The 25,077-nt window shown below is 38.1% G+C and overlaps 1 protein-coding gene across 4 annotated transcripts in view; it reads right to left on the bottom strand.

Annotated features, from left to right (window-relative positions):
* Positions 1 to 18,254: 18,254 nt before the first annotated feature.
* The window catches only part of XIAP (X-linked inhibitor of apoptosis), a 38,095-nt gene continuing 31,272 nt past the window's right edge, over positions 18,255 to 25,077 (bottom strand). For all 4 annotated transcript variants that reach the window (XM_018044167.1, XM_018044166.1, XM_013976255.2 and 1 more), the window contains one exon: positions 18,255 to 23,089. In XM_018044167.1, the coding sequence (XP_017899656.1) occupies positions 22,896 to 23,089 (194 nt within the window). In that variant the 3' untranslated portion in view covers positions 18,255 to 22,895. The remainder of the gene's footprint in view (positions 23,090 to 25,077) is intronic.

Genomic DNA, 25,077 nt, shown 5'->3' with positions numbered 1-25,077 from the left:
TTGTGTGGTTAAAGGAAGACAGGCAGTGCATGGCAGGGAGTAGCTCATGAAAGGGGGAAGCTGGATATGTCTGGAAGGGAAAAGTCTTGTTATCAGTTGCAGTTTAATGTTATCATATCTTCGAACATCACTCGGGAATTGGGCTTCTCTTGTATCGTTCCCTTCTTTTGTGAACTGTTTTCTTCCCAACCTCCTCCAAGAAATTGTTAGGTTGTTATCTACTTTCTTCAATGTCATCATGGAGAGTTTATTAAGAAGCACTTTCAAAATTTAGCTGCCTACCCAGTGGTTAGCTTAACATTACCTTTCATTTTTTCTAAATTCACTTTTCTGTTCATTTATTAAAGAAGCAAACATTTATTGAGTTTCTGAAATATGCCAGGCACTTGGGATTTAGAAAAAAATAAGCTGCAGTTCTTACATCAAGAAGCCTATAGTCTATTGGGTGAAATTGATGGGCAGTAGGAAATTACAATATAGCATGCTTAGCTCAGACAAGCAGAGGTTTTCATATAATTATTATGATCTAAGACAATACTGAATTTACAGAAACAGTTGCCATCAAGATCCTTTATTTGTTTCTGAAATAATAGACTCTAGATCTTTAAGTAGCCATGAAACTGTGATTGGCTTTATGCCATCAGATTTGGTAAGATACCACCTGGAATACTTGAATGTCAAAGTAAACTTTGCTCTAGAAAAAGCCAAATTGCATATGTCCAGATTCCCTTGGAGTTAATATGTAATACCTTTCTGAAATCCTCATTTTTAAGCCCTTATTATTTTTCTTTCACTTTCTTCTTATGGCTGAGGACCAGTTCATTCCTGTATGATTTCTCAGCCATTTGGAGGTCTTGGAATCACTTCTGTGGTAATATTTGCAGCCTCTGGATCTGGAACTCTTCAGAATACTTTTTTTGTTTTCAATCCCTTCCACCCAGTTTTTCTTCTGGTCTCGTTAAAATTCACTGCATAGCCCTTTAATTCTTTGATCATGTACCTCGCTCACAGTTCCATTTGCTCACGTGTCTTTGCAAACCTCTGGGAGAGCAGCCCTTTCCTTTCTCCCGTGTTTTCCCCAACGTGGTAATCTTGATCTTGTGTCTGCTAAGTTATGAGCTCTCTCCTGTTCCACGCTGGCACTGAGATCCCTAACTCAGCCTCCAGGAAATTATTTTCCTTTTTGCTTGGATGATATCCTTCAAGTCTTTGTGGGGATGGAAAATATCATCCCATTGAGCTTTCAGGACATTGTTTGAAAGAATGCTGTTATTTGCCAGAAATATCTGCACAGTAGCTGAACTTCCAGCATATACATTATTCATTATTATTCAGCCACACCTAGTCTTGTATATTTATACCAATAGGATACTGGGTAGAGATTTGACCTTGACCCAGAATTCTTTTCAGTTCTATATCAAGGTGTTTATTAGTTTGATTCTATCTGAATTACCTCATTATTGACTCACACAGGATCATTTAATTGGAGAAGGCTTTAATACTTAAACAGATGGGCTAAGCCAGTTTTTCCTCTTTTATTCCCTCAGGATAATAATTATCTAACAAAGAATATCAATGGCTACAACTAGAGTCTTCTTCGTCTCACTTTAGTGTCATCTACTGCCACCTTTTTGGTTCAAATATATATATAAAACCTAGACTTAATATTTTTCTTCATTTCCCACCCCCCAAAATCTGTATCTACAACATTTACTGACACTTGATATGCTTAGTGTGAAGATTTAACCTTTATAAGGTTTATTCATTTCTCCAAGCAAATCTGAAGCAGTCATTTCACAGTGATGGCACCTGGATTAAGACAGATTTCTGCCTAAACATCAGCATGATTTCCTCACCCTTTTTCATAAAAACACAATTAGAAAATAAAAAAATTAAATAGGCATTAGGAAGTATGGTCATTTGTTTTTTTTAATTGAAATATATTTGATTTATAATGTTTCAGGTATATAGCAAAGTGATTCAGTTATACATATGTATGTATGAAGTGAAGAAGTGAAGTCGCTCAGTCATGTCCGACTCTTTGCGACCCCGTGGACTGTAGCCTACCAGGCTCCTCGGTCCATGGGATTTTCCAGGCAAGAGTACTGAAGTGGGTTTCCATTTCCTTCTCCAGGGGATCTTCCCGACCCAGGGATCAAACCCAGGTCTCCCGCATTGTAGGCAGACGCTTTTACCATCTGACCTACCAGGGAAGCCCCATATGTATGTATGCTATACATATAAAAATATATTTTTTATCAGGTTATTTTCCATTATAGGCGACTACAATATATTGAGTATAGTTCCCTGTGCTATACAGTAGATACTTGTCTACAATTGTCTTTTAAAGTTCATATCTTAGATCAACTTTCAAAACAAACAAATATTGAACAATTTAGCATCTTTTTTTTTTAATTTGTAGCCTAAATCCTTTACATGGAATGTTAATTCAGTTGCCGTCAAAAATCTTTTTTTCTTCTTTTCTGATTTATCAAACTCTGGTTCTGGGGTCACTCAGTCTTTAGGGTCCAACTTTCTTCTCTTAGTCTCAGCCAGGGGTAGTTTGTCTCCTTGCCTATGCTATTTGAGTGGGGCCTAGAAAAGTCCTAGTAGCTTTTTTAAAGTTGAAAATGTTATTGAGATAATTGTATACTTGCTACAATTGTATGAAATAATACAGAGAGATCCCTTTTACATTTTGCCCAGGTCCTCACAATGGTAACATAAAACTGTAGTATTACATCGCAATCTGAATACTGATGTTGATATGATCCGCTGGTCTTATTCTGATTTCTCCAGTTTTAACTGTACTAATTGGTATATATGTGTGGGTATGCATGCATGCACATTTGTATTAATTTATATACAGTTTTATCACCATGTAGATTCATGTATCTACCACCTCAGTCAAGATACAGAAAGTTCAATACCACAAGGGTTCCTGGGATTACCGTTTTATAACTATACTCACTTCCCCGTGAGCTCCCTTCCTCATCATGTAAAAAATGTCTGTATCTAGCATCTTTTCAAAACATACAATGTCAGAGCTACTAATAAAATCTATTCCTTTTGATTTTTAATTCAATGACCTTTACATATTGTTTCTTATACTTCCTTTTTTGGAAAAGCACTGGCCAGGTGGTCAGATTAGTGGCAACCACTAATCTGTCCTCCATTTCTTACATTTTGTCACTTCCAAAATGTTATATAAATACTTTTCAAAAGTTTTCTGCACTTACAGTGAGAAACGTAAGCAGTGCTACAGTATTGCAAGAACAGTAAAAGCCCTCCTTGTGTTTTTGACTCCGTTTGAAGGAAAATATTTTCTACCGGAAAAGTAAAAGAGTAGAATCGACCCACTCTCTAGATATTTTACTCTGGTAAAGTTCTAATTTACTGAGGGTAGCTGAAGCTTTTCAGTATGGGCACTGCTTCAAGTCATTGTTTGTATTAAAGGAAACTCTGCCTATCCTTCCGCCCACCCCACACGCTGGGTAGTACAGACAGAACTTTAGGGTTGGGGGAATGAAAGAAAGCTTTTGCCTGAGATCCATAAGTTGAAATAGCCACATATATTGAAAAATGACAGAATTCAAAAGGAGCTTAAGAAAAAAGGTTGATTTATACTAAAAGTTCTGATACTCCATTTCATATTCCATCTTGGAACCACGTGTTCAGAAGTGTGCTTTCCTTTGAACATGATGTCATCGTGAATCCAAGGTCATTACGAAATATAAGCTTGACGTTGTTTTTCCTGTGATGCGGAAAGGTGCTACATTCTCTTGCTTCCTTCTCTCAAATGACAAAATGGCAAAAGGAGTTTGTGGAAAGGCTGCCCAAGTTAGGGGCTGATGGCTCTTTTCTCATGTGTTCTCAGCTGGCTTTGTTGTTCTAGGTTACCCTTCCTACCCAGTTAGACTCAGATGTTGTCCCAACATCTTACTCTCATCTCCATCTCCCCCCTTGTTTTCTGTTCTGGAATCATCTGAAGAATTTCACCTGCTGGGTGTTTCCAACAGGCCAATTAAAATGGGGGAGAGGGGAGGAGGGAAGGAAGAGGAATAAGAACAGCGAAGAAGAAATTATTAAGTATTAAGCAAAGCAAAGAGGGACCTCCTGTTTGGTTTCAGTGAAGCTATTGAATTGATCTTCTACAACCTTTTGGGATTGGCATCAGAGAGAGAGGCAATAAGTAAGCCAACTGAAGTGGGAAGATTGAGAATGAAGGTAGAGAGTGATCTGGAAAACTAAACTCCCCCAAAGACTTTAAGACTACTAAAGCCAAAGAATTAGTGGTTTTTACTACTACTCTGGGTTGCATTCATTTTAAAGGCAACTGGTATCAGTGGCCAAAAAATATATTAGCAACTTGAGAACAAGGAAAACCTACCTAACTGGTATATCATTACTAATATTAATACCTATGAAATAGTAGAGGAAGCCAGTCTGAGAGAATCACTGCAGTATGTAATTATCCCCTTTGAAAGTGCAGTTCATTCATGGATCTCAAAGCACACTACCAACTTTAATTATTTTTCACAACACCTCTGGGAGACTATTATTTCCTACAGACAGATGAAGAAATTGAAATAGAAAGGGTACCAGGCCCTTCCAATCACACCATGAGTCACCTGCTGACTTGCTCCAGTTCCTGATTTGTCATTTGAATTAATTGACTATTTCCAAATGAAGAGGGAATGCTTGAGTGGGGCTTTGGGGGGAATTTTGGCTTTTAATTTTTGTTTGGAAGCAAAGGAGGCCAAATTCCTTTTAAGATAAAATGCTGTTCAAAGAATCATTATCTACTTGAATGTGTATGGAAATGTATTAAAATAATATTCAAGATACATGCCAGAACACACACAGAAGTCTACAGCATAACAGCCCAAGTGGGTTCTGTTGTCTTCCCTCAGCCTTGGATAGAAAAACAAAACAGCAATAAATACATCATATACAGTCATAAAGTTTTAGTATCTGAACAGTCTTCAGCCATCTCAGATCCTATAGCTTTGGTTGCACCACTTTGATGAAACCTGCTCCAATTATTGGGCCACGCCCTCATTTGTCCTTCTTTGTTCCTGTAATATCGTTAGTCTAGCAATCTAGCTCTCTATCACACTATATTTACACTCTTTTGTTCCTTTGTTTTGCTTTGAGTTAAACAAGACTGTGGTTACCAATGGTTCCTGCATTATGTTTGGGGCGGGGGAATACCTTGTGAATGACGAATGTAAATCTCTTTCTACTAGCAAGACTATAAACTCCAGGAGGACCCAGAGGATCTTATTTTCTTCTGTCACTTTCTCCTAGAATTTGTGTACACTGCAAGTAATTAATATACCTTTCATTTTAAAAGGTGGCTTAATTTGAATATATATTTCAAATAAAAAGAAACTTGTGTGAACCTTGTATATACCACCCAGCCCCAGCAAAGGCTTAGAAAAGATTCCCTGGTGAATGAATAGCGTTTCCCTAATCCCCCAACAGATTCACAAACTGCTGTAGAAAATAACTTACTGGTTTCCTGCTTCAGAAATTCAAAACCCATCAGACTATCTTAAATTTCTCTAATTTGTCAGGGGTAACCACTTCAGTTCAGTCGCTCAGCCGTGTACGACTCTTTGCGACCCCATGGACTGCAGCACGCCAGGCTTCCCATCCATCGCCAACTGCCAGAGCTTACTCAAACTCATGTCCATCAAGTTGGTGGTGCCGTCCAATGATCTCATCCTCTGATGTCCCCTTCTCCTACTGCCTTCAATCTTTCCCAGCATCAGTGTCTTTTCAAATGAGTCAGTTTTGCACATCAGGTGGCCAAAGTATTGGAGCTTCAGCTTCAGTATCAGTCCTTCCAATGAATATTCACAACTGATTTCCTTTAGGATGGACTGGCTGGATCTCCTTGCAGTTCAAGGGATTCATAAGAGTCTTCTCCAACACCACAGTTCAAAGGCACCAATTCTTCAGCATTCAGCTTTATTTATGGTCCAACTCTCACATTCATACCTGACTACTGGAAAAATTATAGCTTTGACTAGACAGACCTTTGTTGGCAAAGTAATGTCTCTGCTTTTTAATATGCTATCTAGGTTGGTCATAAATTTTCTTTCAAGGAGCAAGTCTTTTAATTTCATGGCTGCAGTCACCGTCTGCAGTGATTTTGGAGCCCCCCAAAATAAAGTCTGACACTGTTTCCATTGTTTCCCCATCTATCTGCCATGAAATGATGGGACTGGACGTCATGATCTTAGTTTTCTGGATGTTGAATTTTAAGCCAATTTTTTCACTCTCCTCTTTCATTTTCATCAAGAGTCTCTTTAGTTCTTCTTTGCTTTCTGCCATAATGATGGTGTTATCTGCATATCTGAGGTTATTGATATTTCTCCTGGCAATCTTGATTCCAGCTTGTGCTTCATCCAGCCCAGCATTTCTCATGATGTACTCTGCATAGAAGTTAAATAAACAGGGTGACAATATACAGCCTTAACATACTCCTTTCCCAATTTGGAACCAGTCTGTTGTTCCATGTCCAGTTCTAACTGTTGTTTCTTGACCTGTATACAGATTTCTCAAGAAGCAGGTCAGGTGGTCTGGTATTCCCATCTCCTTCAGAATTTTGCACAGTTTGTTGTGATCCACACAGTCAAAGGCTTTGGCATAGTCAATACAGCAGAAATAGATGTTTTTCTGGAACTCTCTTGCTTTTTCCACGATCCAGCGGATGTTGGCAATTTGATCTCTGATTCCTCTGCCTTTTCTAAATCCAGATTGAACATCTGGAAGTTCATGGTTCACATATTCTTGAAGCCTGGCTTGGAGAATTTTGAGCATTACTTTGCCAATGTGTGAGATGAGTGCAATTGTGTGGTAGTTTAAGCATTCTTTGGCATTGCCTTTCTTTGGGATTGGGATGAAAATGGACTTTCTCCAGTCCTGTGGCCACTGCTGAGTGTTCCAAATTTGCTGGCATATTGAGTACAGCACTTTCACAGCATCATCTTTTAGAATTTGAAACAGCTCAACTGGAATTCCATCACCTCCCTAGCTTTCTTAGTAGTTATGCTTCCTAAGGCTCGCTTGACTTTGCACTCTAGGATGTCTGGCTTTAGGTGAGTGATCACACCATCGTGATTATCTGGGTCGTGAAGATCTTTTTTGTATAGTTCTTCTGTGTATTCTTGCCACCTCTTCTTAATATCTTCTGCTTCTGTTAGTTCAAAGGCATTGCAGAGTTCACCATCATTAAGAAATATTTAGTTACACTATGAAAATTATATAAATGAGATGAGTGCAATTGTGTGGTAGTTTGAACATTCTTGTAAGGGGTCAGTTAAGTTCAGTTCAGTACAGTCGCTCAGTCGTGTCCTACTGTTTGCGACCCCATGAATCACAGCACGCCAGGCCTCCCTGTCCATCACCAACTCCTGGAGTTCACGTCCATCGAGTCAGTGATGCCATCTAGCCATCTCATCCTCTGTCATCCCCTTCTCCTCCTGCCCCCAATCCCTCCCAGCATCAAAGTCTTTTCCAATGAGTAAACTCTTCCCATGAGGTGCTCAAAGTACTGGAGTTTCAGCTTTAGCATCATTCCTTCCAAAGAAATCCCAGGGCTGATCTCCTTCAGAATGGACTGGTTAGATCTCCTTGCAGTCCAAGGGACTCTCAAGAGTCTTCTCCAACACCACAGTTCAAAAGCATCAATTCTTTGGCGCTCATCTTTCTTCACTGTCCAACTCTCACATCCATACATGACCACAGGAAAAACCATAGCCTTGACTAGACGGACCTTAGTCAGCAAAGTAATGTCTCTGCTTTTCAATATGCTATCTAGATTGGTCATAACTTTTCTTCCAAGGAGTAAGCGTCTTTTAATTTCATGGCTGCAGTAACCATCTGCAGTGATTTTGGAGCCCCCAAAAATAAAGTCAGCCACTGTTTCCACTGTTTCCCCATCTATTTCCCATGAAGTGATGGGACCAGATGCCATGATCTTCGTTTTCTGAATGTTGAGCATTAAGCCAACTTTTTCACTCTCCTCTTTCACTTTCATCAAGAGGTTTTTTAGTTCCTCTTCACTTTCTGCCATAAGGGTGGTGTCATCTGCATATCTGAGGTTATTGATATTTCTCCCGGCAATCTTGATTCCAGCTTGTGCTTCTTCCAGCCCAGCGTTTCTCATGATGTACTCTGCATATAAGTTAAATAAGCAGGGTGACAATATACAGCCTTTTGGAACCAGTCTGTTGTTCCATGTCCAGTTCTAACTGTTGCTTCCTGACCTGCATACAGGTTTCTCAAGAGGCAGGTCAGGTGGTCTGGTATTCCCATCTCTTTAAGAATTTTCCACAGTTTATTGTGATCCACACAGTCAAAGGCTTTGGCATAGTCAATAAAGCAGAAATAGATGTTTTCTGGAACTCTCTTGCTTTTTCCATGATCCAGTGGATGTTGGCAATTTGATCTCTGGTTCCTCTGCCTTTCCTAAAACCAGCTTGAACATCAGGAAGTTCACGGTTCACATATTGCTGAAGCCTGGCTTGGAGAATTTTGAGCATTACTTTACTAGCATGTGAGATGAGTGCAACTGTGTGGTAATTTGAGCATTCTTTGGCATTGCCTTTCTTTGGGATTGGAATGAAAAGTGACCTTTTCCAGTCCTGTGGCCACTGCTGAGTTTTCCAAATTTGCTGGCATATTGAGTACAGCACTTTCACAGCATCATCTTTCAGGATTTGAAATAGCTCAACTGGAATTCCATCACCTCCACTAGCTTTGTTCGTAGTGATGCTTTCTAAGACCCACTTGACTCCACATTCCAGGATGTCTGGGTAGGAGAAACCAAATTTACCCTAAATGTGTACTCAAGGAGACTTAGTGCACATAAGATGACCTTGAGGAGTCCCAGTAAATGCCTATAGACCTTTCACTCAAACCCTGCATTTTTAGTCTTCAGACATGTCAGATTTTCTTGATTCTGTGCTCTGCACATGCTTCTTTTCAAGGCAGAAATCTCTTTCACCACCTCCTTGACAAAGGGTCCCCTCTTCCAGAAAACTGCCCCCCATTATCCTCCCCAAACAGTTTGAATTAATACAAAAAAATATAGTTCCTATTGCCCTTCTTCATCCAGCCCAGCATTTCACATAATGTATTCTGCATATAAGCAAGGTGACAATATACAGCCTTGACATACTCCTTGAGCTAAATGAAGCACAAGCTGGAATCAAGATTGCTGGGAGAAGTATCAATAACCTCAGATATGCAGATAATACCACCGTTATGGCAGAAAGTAAAGAGGAAGAGCCTCTTGATGAAAGTGAAAGAGGAGAGTGAAAAAGTTCACTTAAAACTCAACATTCAAAAAACAAAGATCATGGCATCCTGTCCATCACTTCATGGCAGATAGATGGGGAAATAATGGAAACAGTGACAGACTTTATTTTGGGGGGCTCCAAAATCACTGCAGATGGTGACTGCAGCCATGGAATTAAAAGATGTTTGCTCCTTGGAAGGAAAGCTGTGACAAACCTAGACAGAATATTAAAAAGCAGAGACTTTAGTTTGCTGATAAAGGTCCATCTAGTCAAAGCTATGGTTTTTCCAGTGGTCGTGTATGGATGTGCGAATTGACCATAAAGAATGCTGAGTGCTGAAGAATGGATCCTTTTTTGAACTGTGGTATTGGAGAAGACTCTTTGAGAGTCCCTTGGACTGCAAGGAGATCAAACCAGTCAACCCTAAGGTCCTGAATATTCATTGGAAGGACTAATGCTGAAGCTGAAACTCCAATACTTTGGCCACCTGATGCAAAGAACTGACTCATTGGAAAAGACTCTGATGCTGGGAAAGATTGAAGGCAGGAGGAGAAGGGGACGACAGAGGATGAGATGGTTCGATCACATCACTGATTTGATGGACGTGTGTTGAGCAAGCTCTGGGAGTTGGTGATGGACAGGGAAGCCTGGCGTGATGCAGTTCATGGGGTCGCAAAGAGTTGGACACAACTGAGTGTCTGAACTGATTGCCCTTCAGTGATAGAATGGATTCCCTAGCATCTAGCACAGAGCCTGGCACATAGTAGGTGTTTTTAAAATGTATTTATTTTTGGCTGTGCTGGGTCTTCATTGCTTTTACATGGGCTTTCTCTATTTGTGGTGAGTGGGGGCTACTCTTTGTTGAGGTGTGCAGGCTTTTCATTGTGGTGTCAAGCACCTGCTCTCATGCACGGACTTCAGTAGTTGAGGCACACAGGCTCAGTATTTGCAGCTCACAGGCTCTAGAGCGTGGGCTCAGTAGTTACGGCACATGGGCTTAGTTGCTCCATGGCGTGTGGGATCGTCTTCACCCATCGATCAAACCTGTGTCCCCTGCATTGGCAGGTGGATTCTTACCCAGTGTGCCACCAGGGAAGTCCCTGGTGGTAAGTGACTTAATATTGTGTTTAATGTTGTTCACTAAATTTAATAGTAAGTGTTAAATGTTGGTGCATTAAAAAAAAATGAAAGCTGTAGAAAATCAGTACTGATTCCAAATTGCATTATATTTGTCAATGCACAGTTTTCAGATGAGGAGGCTTTCCCACACTGTTCATTTATAAATTTGCTCATTCATTCCTTCACTCACACATCTATGCACTGAAGAAATTAACTCTGCTTATTAATGGACCAGATAGCATGCTAGTCATTGGGAACATAGTGATTAGGGAGACATGGTTCCTGACCTCCAAGTTTGGCCTTGGGAACATAGTGAAAAGTTCTCTTCCTCCTTTCCAAATTCTTAACAGCAGAAACATAGTTATCAATTTTGTGTTTTAGAATTACTTTAATTTTTAAATTCTAGTTGAGTAGACATGCTAAGAACCACATATACCTATTTATTACTTCTATTGGGCTTTGTGGTTTGGTATCCTATGGCCAGCCAGGTCTTGCTGTACAAAAAAAAAAAAAGAGAGCCTGGATTTGGATATATACACTCAATGTTCAGACAGTGAGGCAGCCAATTTAGCTAATTCATGTCAAAAATTACCCAGAAACATTTTCATTGGCTATAAGCACAGCTCGACTGGTGATTCACCATATGATTTAGGTGAGTCATGTAACCTCTATGTCTGGGGTTCTTCAGATGTAAATTATAGAGATGTTCTGAATATAACGAATGAGAGACACAATGGCATAGTGCAACAGTACCAGACCAATTATTTCATCCTCCCTGAATTTATCTGTTTTATATAGTTTTATTTTCATATATTAGAAAACAGAGCTGACCTGATTGCCCAGGTAAATCTATTTAAGGGCCACTTGAATGGCAGGAATTATGAACACAATTTCCACAACTGTACATAGCAACAATTTATCCAATTATCTCTGCACTTACCTATACACTTCTAATTTAAACACAGGACTAACCATGTAGAGAGTGGAAAGTAAACAGATAATATATGTAAAAAATTTAAAGGCCATGGAAATGGCCAAGAAACTGTATAAATGAATTTCATCACTATACATCCTTGATTAATCAGATACTATTTCACAGCTGTTTCATTTTGTGTGAAACTAATCCATAATTGGGCTTTCCGGTGGCTCAGGGGTAAAGAACTGACCTGCCAATACAGGAGACTTGGGTTTGATCCCTGGGTTGTGAAGATCCCCTGGAGAAGGAAATGATAACCCACTCCAATACTCTTGCCTGGGAAATCCCATGGACAGAGCCTGGTGGGTTACAGTCCATGGGGTCACAAAAGAGTCAGACATGGCTGAGTGACTAAACAACAACAACCCATAATTAGTCCAATAAACTCTAATTAGAGGAATGATTCCTTGAGCTTATATAGTTTATACTTTTTGAAGCTCTTTCATGTACATTTACTCATATAATCCTTGCAGCAATCCTCTGAGGTAGGCAGAGTAGGGATTCTTATCCCCATGTGTTAATATTTTTGTTACATTTCATTCTGTACAAATGACCGAATATTGATTTATAACTCATATAAAAGACCTATAACTAAGTATAGGTCTTTTTACTTAATTCTTATAGCTCACATAAGAATATAATGTATCTGAAATATTTACAGTAGACCAAGAAAGCCATAAGTACAGTAGAGTACATTCTTTTTAGTAGTCAAATAATAAACAAAAATCTAGTTGAAAGAAAAACAAGTTTTTTCAGGTAAGTTAGGTCATTCTCTTAATGATTAATACGGGCCTTTGTTAAATTTCTGCTAGGAAATCCATACAAAATGTTAATTTAATGAAAAATATTTTCAGCAAATTTTTCTCTACTTGAGATTAATTTTATGGGAGAGATTTAGGGTCTCTGTTTTTAAGTTTCTCTGAAACAGCAGTAATTGTTCATGAACCTACTCATGTGTTTTCTTTTCCTCAATCCAATAGTCAGTAATCTGGCAGAAGGAGAGCCTAACCACTGCCAAACAAAATTCCAGTATTTAATGAGAAAATACATTCTTGATGCTTTAGCCAAAAATGCAAAGCCCCTTATTTAAGCTAATGGAATTAAAAATAAGTCTCTAGTACCTAGTAACAGAATAAAGTTAAAGAAACATAATGCACAGACTTAAAAAAAAACCTCTCAATATAAAAGTTTTTGTAACAAATGACATTTATAATTTTGTATGTAAAAAATATTTTTGGAATATAAATTAGAAACAAGAATCAGATTTTGAAGCAAAATCGTTGTTTAAATACTATTTGTTGTTGTTTGGTCACTAAGTCTTGTCCGATTCTTTTGTGATCCCATGGACTGTAACCCACCAGGCTCCTCTGTCCATAGATTTTCCTGGCAAGAATACTGGAGTGGATTGCCATATCCTTCTCTGGGGGATCTTTTCAACCCAGGGATTGAACCAACGTCTCTTGCATTGGCAGCTGGATTCTTTGCCGCTGAACCACCAGGGAAGCCCTTAAATATTATTACTTCAATTAGTTATACATTAGTTGTTTTTTGAAAATTTAAATTCTTCTGGGAAGATAAAAGGGGGGTATTTTAAAGTTTGGTTTATCTTGGGTTCTTATTCCTTGTTTTGACCAGTATTCTTCTAATATTTATTCATAAACCTAAAGTTAATAAGCATTATTGTTAATAAGCAGAGGCCATGCAAAAGGTTTCTTATGCTATAGTCATTAGTTATGGTGCATATAGGGTCTTGGAAATATAAAATTAAACAGAATAAGATCGGGAGGAAAAAATCTAAATAGACCAAATCCTATACAAAGCTAAATGGCTAGGTTATGGAAGTATTTGTTATAAGCAAATTAGTAGTTTGTAGGAAAAGAAAACTAAGTCTGACTTTCATCTAGCCTTACCTACCTTAAGATTTTTATTTTGGTTATGGTCTATTTTTGCTTTATTGACTATGCCAAAGCCTTTGACTGTGTGGATCACAATAAACTGTGGAAAATTCTGAAAGAGATGGGAATACCAGACCACCTGACCTGCCTCTTGAGAAACCTATACGCAGATCAGGAAGCAACAGTTAGAACTGGACATGGAACAACAGACTGGTTCCAAATAGGAACAGGAGTACATCAAGGCTGTATATTGTCACCTTGTTTATTTAACTTCTATGCAGAGAACATCATGAGAAACGCTGGGCTGGAAGAAGCACAAGCTGGAATCAAGATTGCTGGGAGAAATATCAATAACCTCAGATATGCAGATGACACCACCCTTATGTCAGAAGGTGAAGAGGAACTAAAAAGCCTCTTGATGGACATGAAAGAGGAGAGTGAAAAAGTTGGCTTAAAGCTCAACCTTCAGAAAACGAAGATCATGGCATCTGGCCCCATCACTTCATGGGAAATAGATGGGGAAACAGTGGAAACAGTGTCAGACTTCATTTTTTGGGGCTCCAAAATCACTGTAGATGGTGGTTGCAGCCAGAAATTAAAAGACACTTACTCCTTGGAAGAAAAGTTATGACCAATCTAGATAGCATATTGAAAAGCAGAGACATTACTTTGCCAACAAAGGTCCATCTAGTCAAGGCTATGGGTTTTCCAGTGGTCATGTATGGATGTGAGAGTTGGACTGTGAAGAAAGATGAGTGCCAAAGAACTGATGCTTTTGAACTGTGGTGTTGGAGAAGACTCTTGAGAGTCCCTTGGATTGCAAGGAGATCCAACCAATCCATTCTGAAAGAGATCAGCCCTGGGATTTCTTTGGAAGGAATGATGCTAAAGCTGAATCTCCAGTACTTTGGCCACCTCATGCAAAGAGTTGACTCATTGGAAAAGATTCTGATGCTGGGAGGGATTGGGGGCAGGAGAAGGGGATGACAGAGGATGAGATGGCTAGATGGCATCACTGACTCGATGGACGTGAGTCTGAGTGAACTCCAGGAGTTGGTAATGGACAGGGAGGCCTGGCATGCTGCGATTCAGGGGGTCGCTAAGAGTCGGACACGACTGAGCGACTGAACTGAACTGAGAGGCCAATATTGACCTTAGTGTGAATTTATGCAACTCTGAAAATCTTTAGAGACCTAAGGCCATCACAAGAATTTCCTTCAGTCCTTTTGTGCCAGTTACTTTAAAATCTTCAGACCTAAAAATGAATTCAGAACTGCTAGTTATTATGAATTAGCGAGGCTGACCACTTCCAACTCTATCAGTTGTAGATTAACTGCTCACATTTCACTGAAGATTTGGCTCTTTCTAGAAGTGCCAGTCTGTTCTGTACAACTTCAACTGATTGCTATCACACTAGTGCTTATAAGTGAGACTTGAAATACTTAACCCTTTCACTGCTTGATTGGAGGATAGTTTAGTGTGATCAATGTGTCCCTATTCTATTCTGAACTTGGCAGTCTAAGGGCTGAAGAATGGTTTTCATTATCAAATTCAAGAGTACTACATGCAAGGAAATTTTGTTGAAAAGTCGAATTAGAAGGGACTTTCATGATGTTACATCTTATGTCTTCACATTTTGGTAGCAGGAGAAAATACAGGACTGGATCCACAGAGTTATAAGGAGAAAAAAGGTGATGATTACAGTCATCTGCACAGAGCAGTTTGATTTACAGGTTTCAGCCATTTAATTATTTCTGGATTTGGACCCCATACCACATCCCAGTCATTTGCAAACTGTAGCCTTATCAGAACCACCTAGAGGGTTTTTTAAAACACTGATTGGTGGGTTGTACCCCAGAGTTTCAGATTCACTAGGTTCAGGCTGGAGCCGATTAATTCACTTTTTTTTTCTTTTCCCTTTTTTGGCCATGCCAAACAGCATGTGGAATCTTATTCACCCAACTGAGGATTGAACCCGCACCTCCTGCATTGGAAGTGCAGAGTGTTAACTGCCAGGGAAGTCCCAATAATTTGTATTTCTAACAAGTTCCTAGGCGATGCAGATGCTGCTGGTCCCCAGACCACACTTTGAGAACCACTAGTTTTTTGGGGCTCCAAAATCACTGCAGATGGTGATTGCAGCCATGAAATTAAAAGATGCTTACTCCTTGGAAGGAAAGTTATGACCAACCTAGAGAGCATATTCAAAAGCAGAGACATTACTTTGCCAACAAAGGTCCGTCTAGTCAAGGCTATGGTTTTTCCTGTGGTCATGTATGAATGTGAGAGTTGGACTGTGAAGAAAGCTGAGCACTGAAGAATTGATGCTTTTGAACTGTGGTGTTGGAGAAGACTCTTTAGAGTCCCTTGGACTGCAAGGAGATCCAACCAGTCCATTCTAAAGGAAATCAGTCCTGGGTGTTCTTTGGAAGGAATGATGCTAAAACTGAAACTCTAATACTTTGGCCACCTCATGCAAAGAGTTGACTCATTGGAAAAGACTCTGATGCTGGGAGGGATTGGGGGCAGGAGGAGAAGGGGACGACACAGGATGAGATGGCTGGATGGCATCACCAACTCGATGGACATGAGTTTGAGTGAACTCCGGGAGTTGGTGATGGACAGGGAGGCCTGGCGTGCTGCGATTCATGGGGTCGCAGAGTCGGACATGACTGAGCGACTGAACTGAACTGAACTGAGGTATCCATACACCACAGTTAGCCTTCCTTTATTGTAATTATAATTTTAAAATGTTTAAATAGAAGTATAGTTGACTTACAATATTAGTTTCAAGTGTACAACAGCATGATTCAATATTTTTATAGATTATACTCCATTTAAAGTTATTAAAAAACAATGGCTATATTTCCCTGTGCTGTATAATATTCCTTGCTGCCTATTTTATACATACTAGTTTGTATCTCTTAATCCCATACCCCTATCTTACCCCCTACACCCTCCCTCTCCCCTAGTTTGTTCTCTTTCTGTCATTATATACATTCATATTATTTTTTAGATTCTACGTGTAAGTGATATCATCCAGTGTTTTTCTTTCTCAACTTATGTCACTAAGTATAATACTCTCTAGGTCCATCTACATTGTTGCAAATTAGCCTACCAACTTCTAATAAGTACCACATTTATTCTATAATCTATAAGCAAACTACAAATGAAATAGTGAGAACATCATTAAAAAAATTTTTTTTTTGTTTGGTCATGCTACGTGGCTTGTGGGATCTTAGCTCCCCAACCAGGGACTGCACCCTGGCCATGGCAATGAAAGCACAGAGCCCTAACCACTGGATCACCATGGAACTCCCTAAAAGTATTTTTTAAATTATAGTATCAGTGTTGAGCACGTTTATTTACCTTAATCTTCAAATAGGGGAAACGGGAATAAAGTTGATCTTAATTCTTATTTAGATGTCCTTTAAAATTTAGCAGTAACAGTGGCAAGTTAAAAATTCACAATTTAAAAAATATGCTAATCCCGTATAGGTATATAACAAAGTGACTATAGGAGAAATAACATAATGTCTAGGATTTACTTTAAAATATATCAACAATAAATAAATTTTAAAAATAAAGGGATGGAGAGTCCTAGATGAAACAAGACTGCCAAAATGTTATTTGTTGAAGCTGAATGATGATTACGAGGTTCATTATATTTTTGTTTCTACTTTTATGTAAGTTTGAAAGTTTTTATAAGAGAAAGCTTTGAAAATTCACATCTTCATCAATATTCATTGAAAGTATAGTTGACATGTAAGAAATGTGGACTGTATTTACAACAGTCCTATGGTATATCTCAGATAACAGTGGTAACAGTCAAGAATTTGATAATCAGTCACTATACAGATGGGGCTTCCCTGGTGGCTCAGTGGTAAAGAATCCATCTGCCAATTGAGGAGACATGGGTTCGATCCCTGGGTTGGGAAGATCCCATGGAGAAGGAAATGGCAGCTCACTGCAGTATTCTCACCTGGGAAATCCCATGGACAGAAGCCTGGTGGGCTACAGTCCACAGGGTCTGTAAGAAAGAGTCAGACACAGCTTAGCAACTAAACAATACAGACTAGGCCCGAAATACAACTCTCAATTTAGGAACCTCTATTGTGGGCAGGAAGGGGTAGGGGAAATAGCACTTGAAAAGCCCTTTTCTAAATTTCCCTCTCCCCTTGAGAAGCCTTTATTTCCTCACTTTTTTCTAATTAATTTTTTATTGAAGGATAACTGCAATTCCCTTACTTTTTATCCCACCAGATTTGCTTGCAGTTTCTGAAACTCTGGGCAGCTGCTTCTGTAGACTCACAAAAATCCTTCTCTGCTGCCTGCCTCAAAGGGGCAGTGGCTTTTTAGGTCTCTTGCTTATTCAAGCCTTGTTAAGGTGACTATAATATCTCTTGAGTCAACCAGGCCAATCTTTGTGGAGAGGGAGTTTCATATTTTTACACAAAACTCAACTTTTCATGTACTTATAGAATTATATAAACTAATGTGAAAGCTGGAGAAGGCAATGGGACCCCACTCCAGTACTCTTGCCTGGAAAATCCCATGGATGGAGGAGCCTGGTGGGCTGCAGTCCATGGGGTCGCTAGGAGTCAGACACGACTGAGTGACTTCACCTTCCCTTTTCACTTTCATGCATTGGAGAAGGCAATGGCAACCCACTCCAGTGTTCTTGCCTGGAGAATCCCAGGGACGGGGGAGCCTGGTGGGCTGCTGTCTCTGGGGTCGCACAGAGTCGAACAGGACTGAAGTGACTTAGCAGCAGCAGCAGCAGCAATGTGAAAGCAGATGTCTTTTTTTTTTTAATATCACATGACTTGATGTGTACCTTAATGTCTGGCCCCATAATGGCATAGGATATATTTGGGAGGTTACATTTTAGTATTAATATTTTTAAGAGGGCTATTTTTTTCTGAGGAAGTAAAACAAAGTAATAAGATACCATTTTAAAGAATAGTGCTTTATTGGATAAGTTTTTAGTCACAGAAAAATAAGCTTTAATCTATGATGACTGCCAGATTATACAGTAGAAAGCAATTTTCTTAGTTTTCCATACCGATGGAAAGGTTTCTACTAAATGAAAACAGCCATAAAATTATATTCACAAATATAGTACTCTATCTCACACATTTCACGTGATTATTTACAACACTATTACAATGACATAAGAATCAGTCATTCTGTCCGGTTAGATATAAAGTATAAAGGTAATGCAAAATCTTCTAACAAAAATTACATTAAAGCCTTTGTTATATCAAATAAAAATGCAAATTTGTTGCTAAGTATAAACAGAATGACAAAATATACTTACATAGTCATTTTACATGATACACAATTAATGATACACAAGAAGAATGTAGTAAATGCAAAAAAATCTATATGCATTTCTGCAAACTTTAGACTTCAAAATAGAATCTTAGCACCGAAACAATGTAGTATTGTACAATTTGAAGCCATATGTATTTAAGATTGTCCTACCGTATTAGTTATAAAGTGTCATTTAATATGTAGTGAATGTTATGGTATAGAATAAAGAATAGTTGAAAAAAATAAACATTTGAGACCTCCCTGGAGGGGTAGCTTGAAGTTTTTCACCATCAAACTATGTCCCAGTCTGGGCTATCACTAATTAGTTATATAGCTTTGAACACATCATTTCACCATTGAGCCTCAGATGGTTCATCTTAAAACAAGGGGGATGAATTAGATACTCTCTAAGGTCACTTCTAGCTCTGACATCCTATGATTCTGTTGTGCTGCAAGTGAAATTCACATTGTGCTAAGTTTATAAGTCAAACAAACTGATTATAAAAGTGGGACTAAGCCAATTGTTTCTATTAGAAAAGCTCAACTAAATTTGGTAAGAATATTGTTTTAAGCTTTTAAAAAAGGAATTTAAATATTTTTAAGGATTTGACCTACTTGTGTACTGTACTTTGCATCTTAACTATGACAAACAACGAGAAAGATGAATTAAGAGTCAGTGAAAGAGTTATTATCTAAGTTTTAGCCCTAATTTCCAGAGTCAAGGCTAATCCATGGAAGCAAAAAAGTGTTAGGAAGGGAATTAACATTTATAACAAGTATTTTACACATACGGTCACCTCAACTCTTATAATTTTGTAAGACAGGTACTATTTGCATTTCATAGATGAAGAAATGGTTACCTCTTTTCTAAACCAGATGTGGCTAAAAATCATATCTGTCAAATATTCAGTCCCATTTTCTTCTTTCTCTAATTGAAACGATATACAACCTATCCTATTTCTCCAACCCCTCCACCCCTTTTCCCCATATTCAACCAACTGGGTAATCAGGAAATAAAACAATGATTTCAGTCTAAAGGATACAATACGTGGAACTAATGCTGTGGTGGTAGTCTCCATTCAGAGTTTAAAATACCAATTTTATCCACTAAAATGAAAACCAGGAAGAAAACTACCAACATTTAAGTGAAAAAACAACAAAAGATTCTAATACACAGGGCCAAATCACATCACATACATTCACTACACCTACTCCATCTTAGCCCCTAACACAAGGGAAAATAAACAAAAATCTAGCAGGAAAGGTAATACAAAGCCATTACTTAATAAACTGGAATTTACTTTATAAACACTAAACTCATTTCTCAAAAATTAAGACAAGGCTTTTGATTAGCATACCAGATTATTATGAAAAAAGACAATTATTTATTACAAAACAACTTAACTCTTCACATGACTAAAACGTAGTAAAATAGGCAGTGCCTTTGAAATCTTAGAGTGAACTTTATACAGAAAAGGAAGTCTACATGGAGATACTGAGAACTATTTTGGGAAGGGGGAGGCAGAGATTTGGATCTGGCTATATTTTTGACCTTGCAAGTGATCATTCTTTGCACAAATAGATGAGAAGGATCCAGTGCTTTTTTTTTTTTTCAGTCTCTCTCCCTCGTGCTTTATTTTTCAAGGCTAGGGATCATTTGGAAAATCCCATGGACGGAGAAGCCTGGTAGGCTGCAGTCCATGGGGTCGCTGAGAGTTAGACACGACTCAGTGACTTCACTTTCCCTTTTCACTTTCATGCATTGGAGAAGGAAATGGCAACCCACTCCAGTGTTCTTGCCTGGAGAATCCCAGGGACAGTGGAGCCTGGTGGGCTGCCGTCTATGGAGTCGCACAGAGTCGGACATGACTGAAGCGACTAGCAGCAGCAGTAGCAGCAGGGATCATCTGGAGTTATTTTTTTTGTTGTTGTTAGATTTTTAAAATATAAATTTATTTATTTTAATTGGAGGTTTTCAGTGCAAACACAGGCAAACATTGGTAAGTCTTTAAAAATTTGATTAGAAGTTGGAGTGCTGAGTGATTTAAGAACCTGAAGCAACAGCATTTCTAAACAATTCTTAAAATAAACTTGTTAGCCACATCAGCTTCATACATTAAATTTCACAACTGATGGGGAGAAAAAAGGTTTTACCTAAGTCTAAACATACAAGTTTTAAGAGTTTTAAAGAACTGAGGCTCCCAGAACTGGAAAACCTTATGTTAAAACAATTCAGTCCTTGGACAACTAGATTGAACCAACTACCTGACTTGGAGCTGACGTGTCCTGGAAAACACATTTTTAAACCTTTAACACTTTTCTCCCCTTGTAATTTAAGTTTAAATTTAAAGCTTAGCTTATACATATAAAATTTAACTTTTAATGAATATATAACTAAATCTAAGTGGAAGAAAGTGCAAAAGTAAAGAACTGAGGATTTACATTGTACAACAAAAACAGGGTGGTCATTATTTGACTTCAAAAATTCTCATTTAAATTTGCAATGCTTTAAATGAATATCAAAGTAGTAATTAATAGAGGTTAAGAGAACATAACAATACTCTTTCTCTTAGAAAATACAACAAAAATATAACTTCTGACAGTTTTACTCTCAACCTTTTCTCTACAGTAAAATGCCTCACTCACCTCTACAACAGATTGTTGTGAGGATCTTTGCCTGGGTGTTCTATGAAGCATTTTTAAACTTTTATCTTTTTAACCTATATTGATTCTTACCCTCTTTAATATTCAAAAAACTATTCTTCTTTTCTTGTCAGTATTTTATAATTTCCAAGAAGTTTTTAAGGATCTTGGGAGAACATTCCAGAAGTATCTGCTATTATTACTAGACAAGAAAACAAAAAACTTAGGTGAAGACTTGACATTTTATCCTATATACATCTTAAGCATCCTAATGGTAAAAATTCACATGAAACTTTAAGATACAAGATATGAGAATCTCAACATGGAAAGCTGTTACTATAACTACGAGCAGTGTACAAACATGCTTCTACTTTTACCTACATAAGCTGACATGTTTAAAATACTGGGTTAACAAAGATCTTTTAGTAAAGTGACTTAGGCAGGCTTAAACTAGCAAGGATTAAAGATGAATCCTTACTAATTAATTGGAAGATCTGAGACATATTTTATATTTCATTTTACAAAATCAGGAATATTATTTTTAAACAAGAGAAGACATGGTCTACCTGTCAGAAAACTACCACTCAGAAATATTTTTCATTCACAAAGCAGGAAAAACATATAAACATTTAAATTTCACATTGGCACCAAAAAGGTTAACTGCCCTGCCTTCTTGGATTAGGAAAACTAAAGCTGAGCAATAAGTAGTTTTGCAGGCGTTTGAACATGCCTAAGCCTTTAAATCAGTAAAATACTTTCTAAAATTTTTGATTACAAAAGTAATAATACTTATAAAAAATTCAAACAGAACAAAATGAAAAAAGTAGAAAGTGAAAGGCCCCTATAAAGCCCCTCTGGGACCCATCCCCCCACCCCCTTTCAAGAGAAACCACATTTAACAGTTTGGTGCCTAGCTTTCCAATCTTCTGTTCTACACGTATATAAAATACACACACCTTCACTTGGCTCATTCTACACATAGTATTTTGCCATTTGATTTTACACTTAATATACCTCTGATGTCTTTTTATGTCAGTACATGTAGGCTAAATGGTATTCAATCATTAAATACCCTTTTAACAATGGCAAAATCATTAAAAAAAAATCATCCACCCAAGTACATGTGTATAATTTAAAAGAAAATGGACAAAATCCTAAAACACAAACATCTAAAAATCATCTCCATCTTTCCACCAATGTGGAACAGTTCATTCCTTTTTCACACAAAACAAATTATGTGATTGGGGAGATTAACTCTAATCTCCATTCATACAGAATGCTCTATTTGTTAAGCCTATCCAAAATGAATGAAAAATTCAATTGATTAATTCACTTACATTTAGAAAACTAAGTCAGTGTACTATAAAACACACATTGTGATCAGTTATGATGCTTCTTAGTCTAGGGTTTCAATTAAATAACAGTGGGAGAAAAATAGAACAGCTAATACAGTTAACATCCTGAAAAATCCAGAAATTCAAATTTTAGACTGCCAACTATAACATCGCAGTTTACACTTTCTTCCTACTTGGCAGCAAATGCTAATGGAATTCAATGCTGATTTCTTCAAGTTGGTTCACATCACACATTCAATCAGGGTAATAAGAACATAAGACGCCTACTGTAGTTAGATTACGACATGAAAATTTTTTGCTTGAAAGTAATGACTGTGTAGCACATGGGACACTTGTCAACTGCTTCAGCACACTGTTTACAAGTGACCAGATGTCCACAAGGAATAAAGACGACAGCAATATTTCTATCCATACAGATTTTGCAAAGCTTCTCCTCTCGTAGGAGCCTTAGCTGCTCTTCAGTACTAATGTCTGTACAAAGAGAAAAAAAAGTGTTAATTTTAGACTTTCTGAGTTGGTTAAATTCACTGAAACAGTGAATTTATGTGCCGGACTATGTGCCGGACGCTGATCAAGTGTCAGGAGATGGGATAACTCACACATGGCATCTACTCTTAAGCAGTTCACAGGCTAGTGGGAGAGAAGGACGTGAGCTGAGGCTACAGAAGTAAGCACAAAGTACACAGTGATAAGTTCTATAATAAAGTTACAAAGTGCTCTGGGACAAGGTAACAGAACAAGTTCTTCTGTTCAGGTTAGGTGGGGAAGGTTTCACGGGTTGGTGGCTGTTAGGTGGGGAAGCGGGGAGGTGAAAGAGTGACATTTAAAAACAAATTTGCTAAGCAGAGAAGCAAGGGTTAGGTAAAAGTAGCAGCATATTGAAAGGGCATGGCTTATTCCAGAAATGGAGAGATGGAAATGGAGGGCTACTTATGAAATGGGACAAGTAGGATATAGTGATTGGATGTGAAGGATGAGGAAGAAAGAGGAAATAAAGTTGATTTCAAGATTTCTAGCATGGCTGACAAGGGGATGGCAGTGCCAACAGGAAATAAAAATGGAGGTACAGGTTTGGGATTTTTAAGATATTTCTGAGGTGTTTGCAGAGCATCCATATAAAAATGTCCAGTAGGTAATCGGAGAGTTAAGTCTTAAGGTCAGAAGAAATCAGGGCTAAAGATAGAAACCTGGGCCTCATCAATATACAGGTGGCACTGAAGTTCTTGTTTAATTCAGCCTTTGTCAAACTTAGTTTTGAGAAATGTTAACAAATGTGGCATAAAAATATGTTTCATAATCGTATATAACTATGACAACAACATCAGCAATAGCAGCAGTTAAAAGTAATACAGCACTTCTACTATGTGCTAGGCACTATTCCAAATGTATTACATATTTTAACAATCTTTGTGATCACTGTATACCAGTGGTTTCCAAATTTAGCTTCACATGAGAATCACTAGGGGCATTAAAAAACAAAAAACAAACAAACAAAAAAACACAATAGATTCCTGGGCCCCATTCACTCAATCTGATATTTCTGGGGTTGAGCATACTGGCATTTCTGAACCATGACTATCAAGTTGAGGACAGTATAATAAAGCATATATGCCCTCTTAGAAATTCAAAATGCATTCCCTATTTAACTACAGAGCTCCTTTTTCATGACATCTCTTAACATTCTGGGGAACACTATTTTGAAAACAAGTTTGGGAAACAGTGGTTTAATTTTATTCAACAAATGCTTATGGAAGACTTAGCTAGGTTCTAGGCATTAGAGACAGATTAACAAATATATAGATCCTGGGCTCCTAATCATTCATAGACAAGTTAGGAACACAAGCAGGCAGGAAATTATAATACAATATAATGATTAAAGTTATGACAATGTGTTATGAAGAACATAGGAAGGCTGTGTATCCATGTATACACAGAGGGAAGGCCTTCCAGAAAATATTATACCTAAATTGGGTCCTAAAGGATAAGTACGAGTAAACTAGAAGAGGGAGAAGGCCTTAGACCTTGGAGGACAAGAGCAGTGGGAGAAGAGTGCTCTGGGCAGAGGAAATGATATAGGCAGGCTCCAAGGTGAGAAACAGAATGAGGCCTGCAAGTGCACAGGTAAGGTTTGGGAAGAGAATGTGAAGGGGAAATAGCATGAGGCTATAGAAGGTTAGCAGGAGCCTGATCATGAAGGATCTGGTCACCCATGTGAAGGAGTTTGGACTTAACACCAAGGGCTCCAGAGCCAGTGAAAGGTTTTAACCTGGAAAAAGATACCAGAATTGCTTCAGTAAGGTTTTCCTCGCTAGCCATGGAGAAAAGGATTATTTGATCCTTTTTTTTCTTAAAAGGCAACCTCCTGGGCATAATTCAAAACTCAAATATGGAACACAGAGATAAGAAAGATAAACTGTCTGTCCTCAAGAAGCCTAACAGATAGAAGGGGACAGAAAAAG

The sequence above is a fragment of the Capra hircus genome (assembly GCF_001704415.2).
Source record: "Capra hircus breed San Clemente chromosome X unlocalized genomic scaffold, ASM170441v1, whole genome shotgun sequence".
Taxonomy (NCBI): Eukaryota; Metazoa; Chordata; class Mammalia; order Artiodactyla; family Bovidae; genus Capra; species Capra hircus.
The sequence above is the reverse complement of the archived record's forward strand: the minus strand, read 5'-3'. Positions and strand labels throughout refer to the sequence as shown.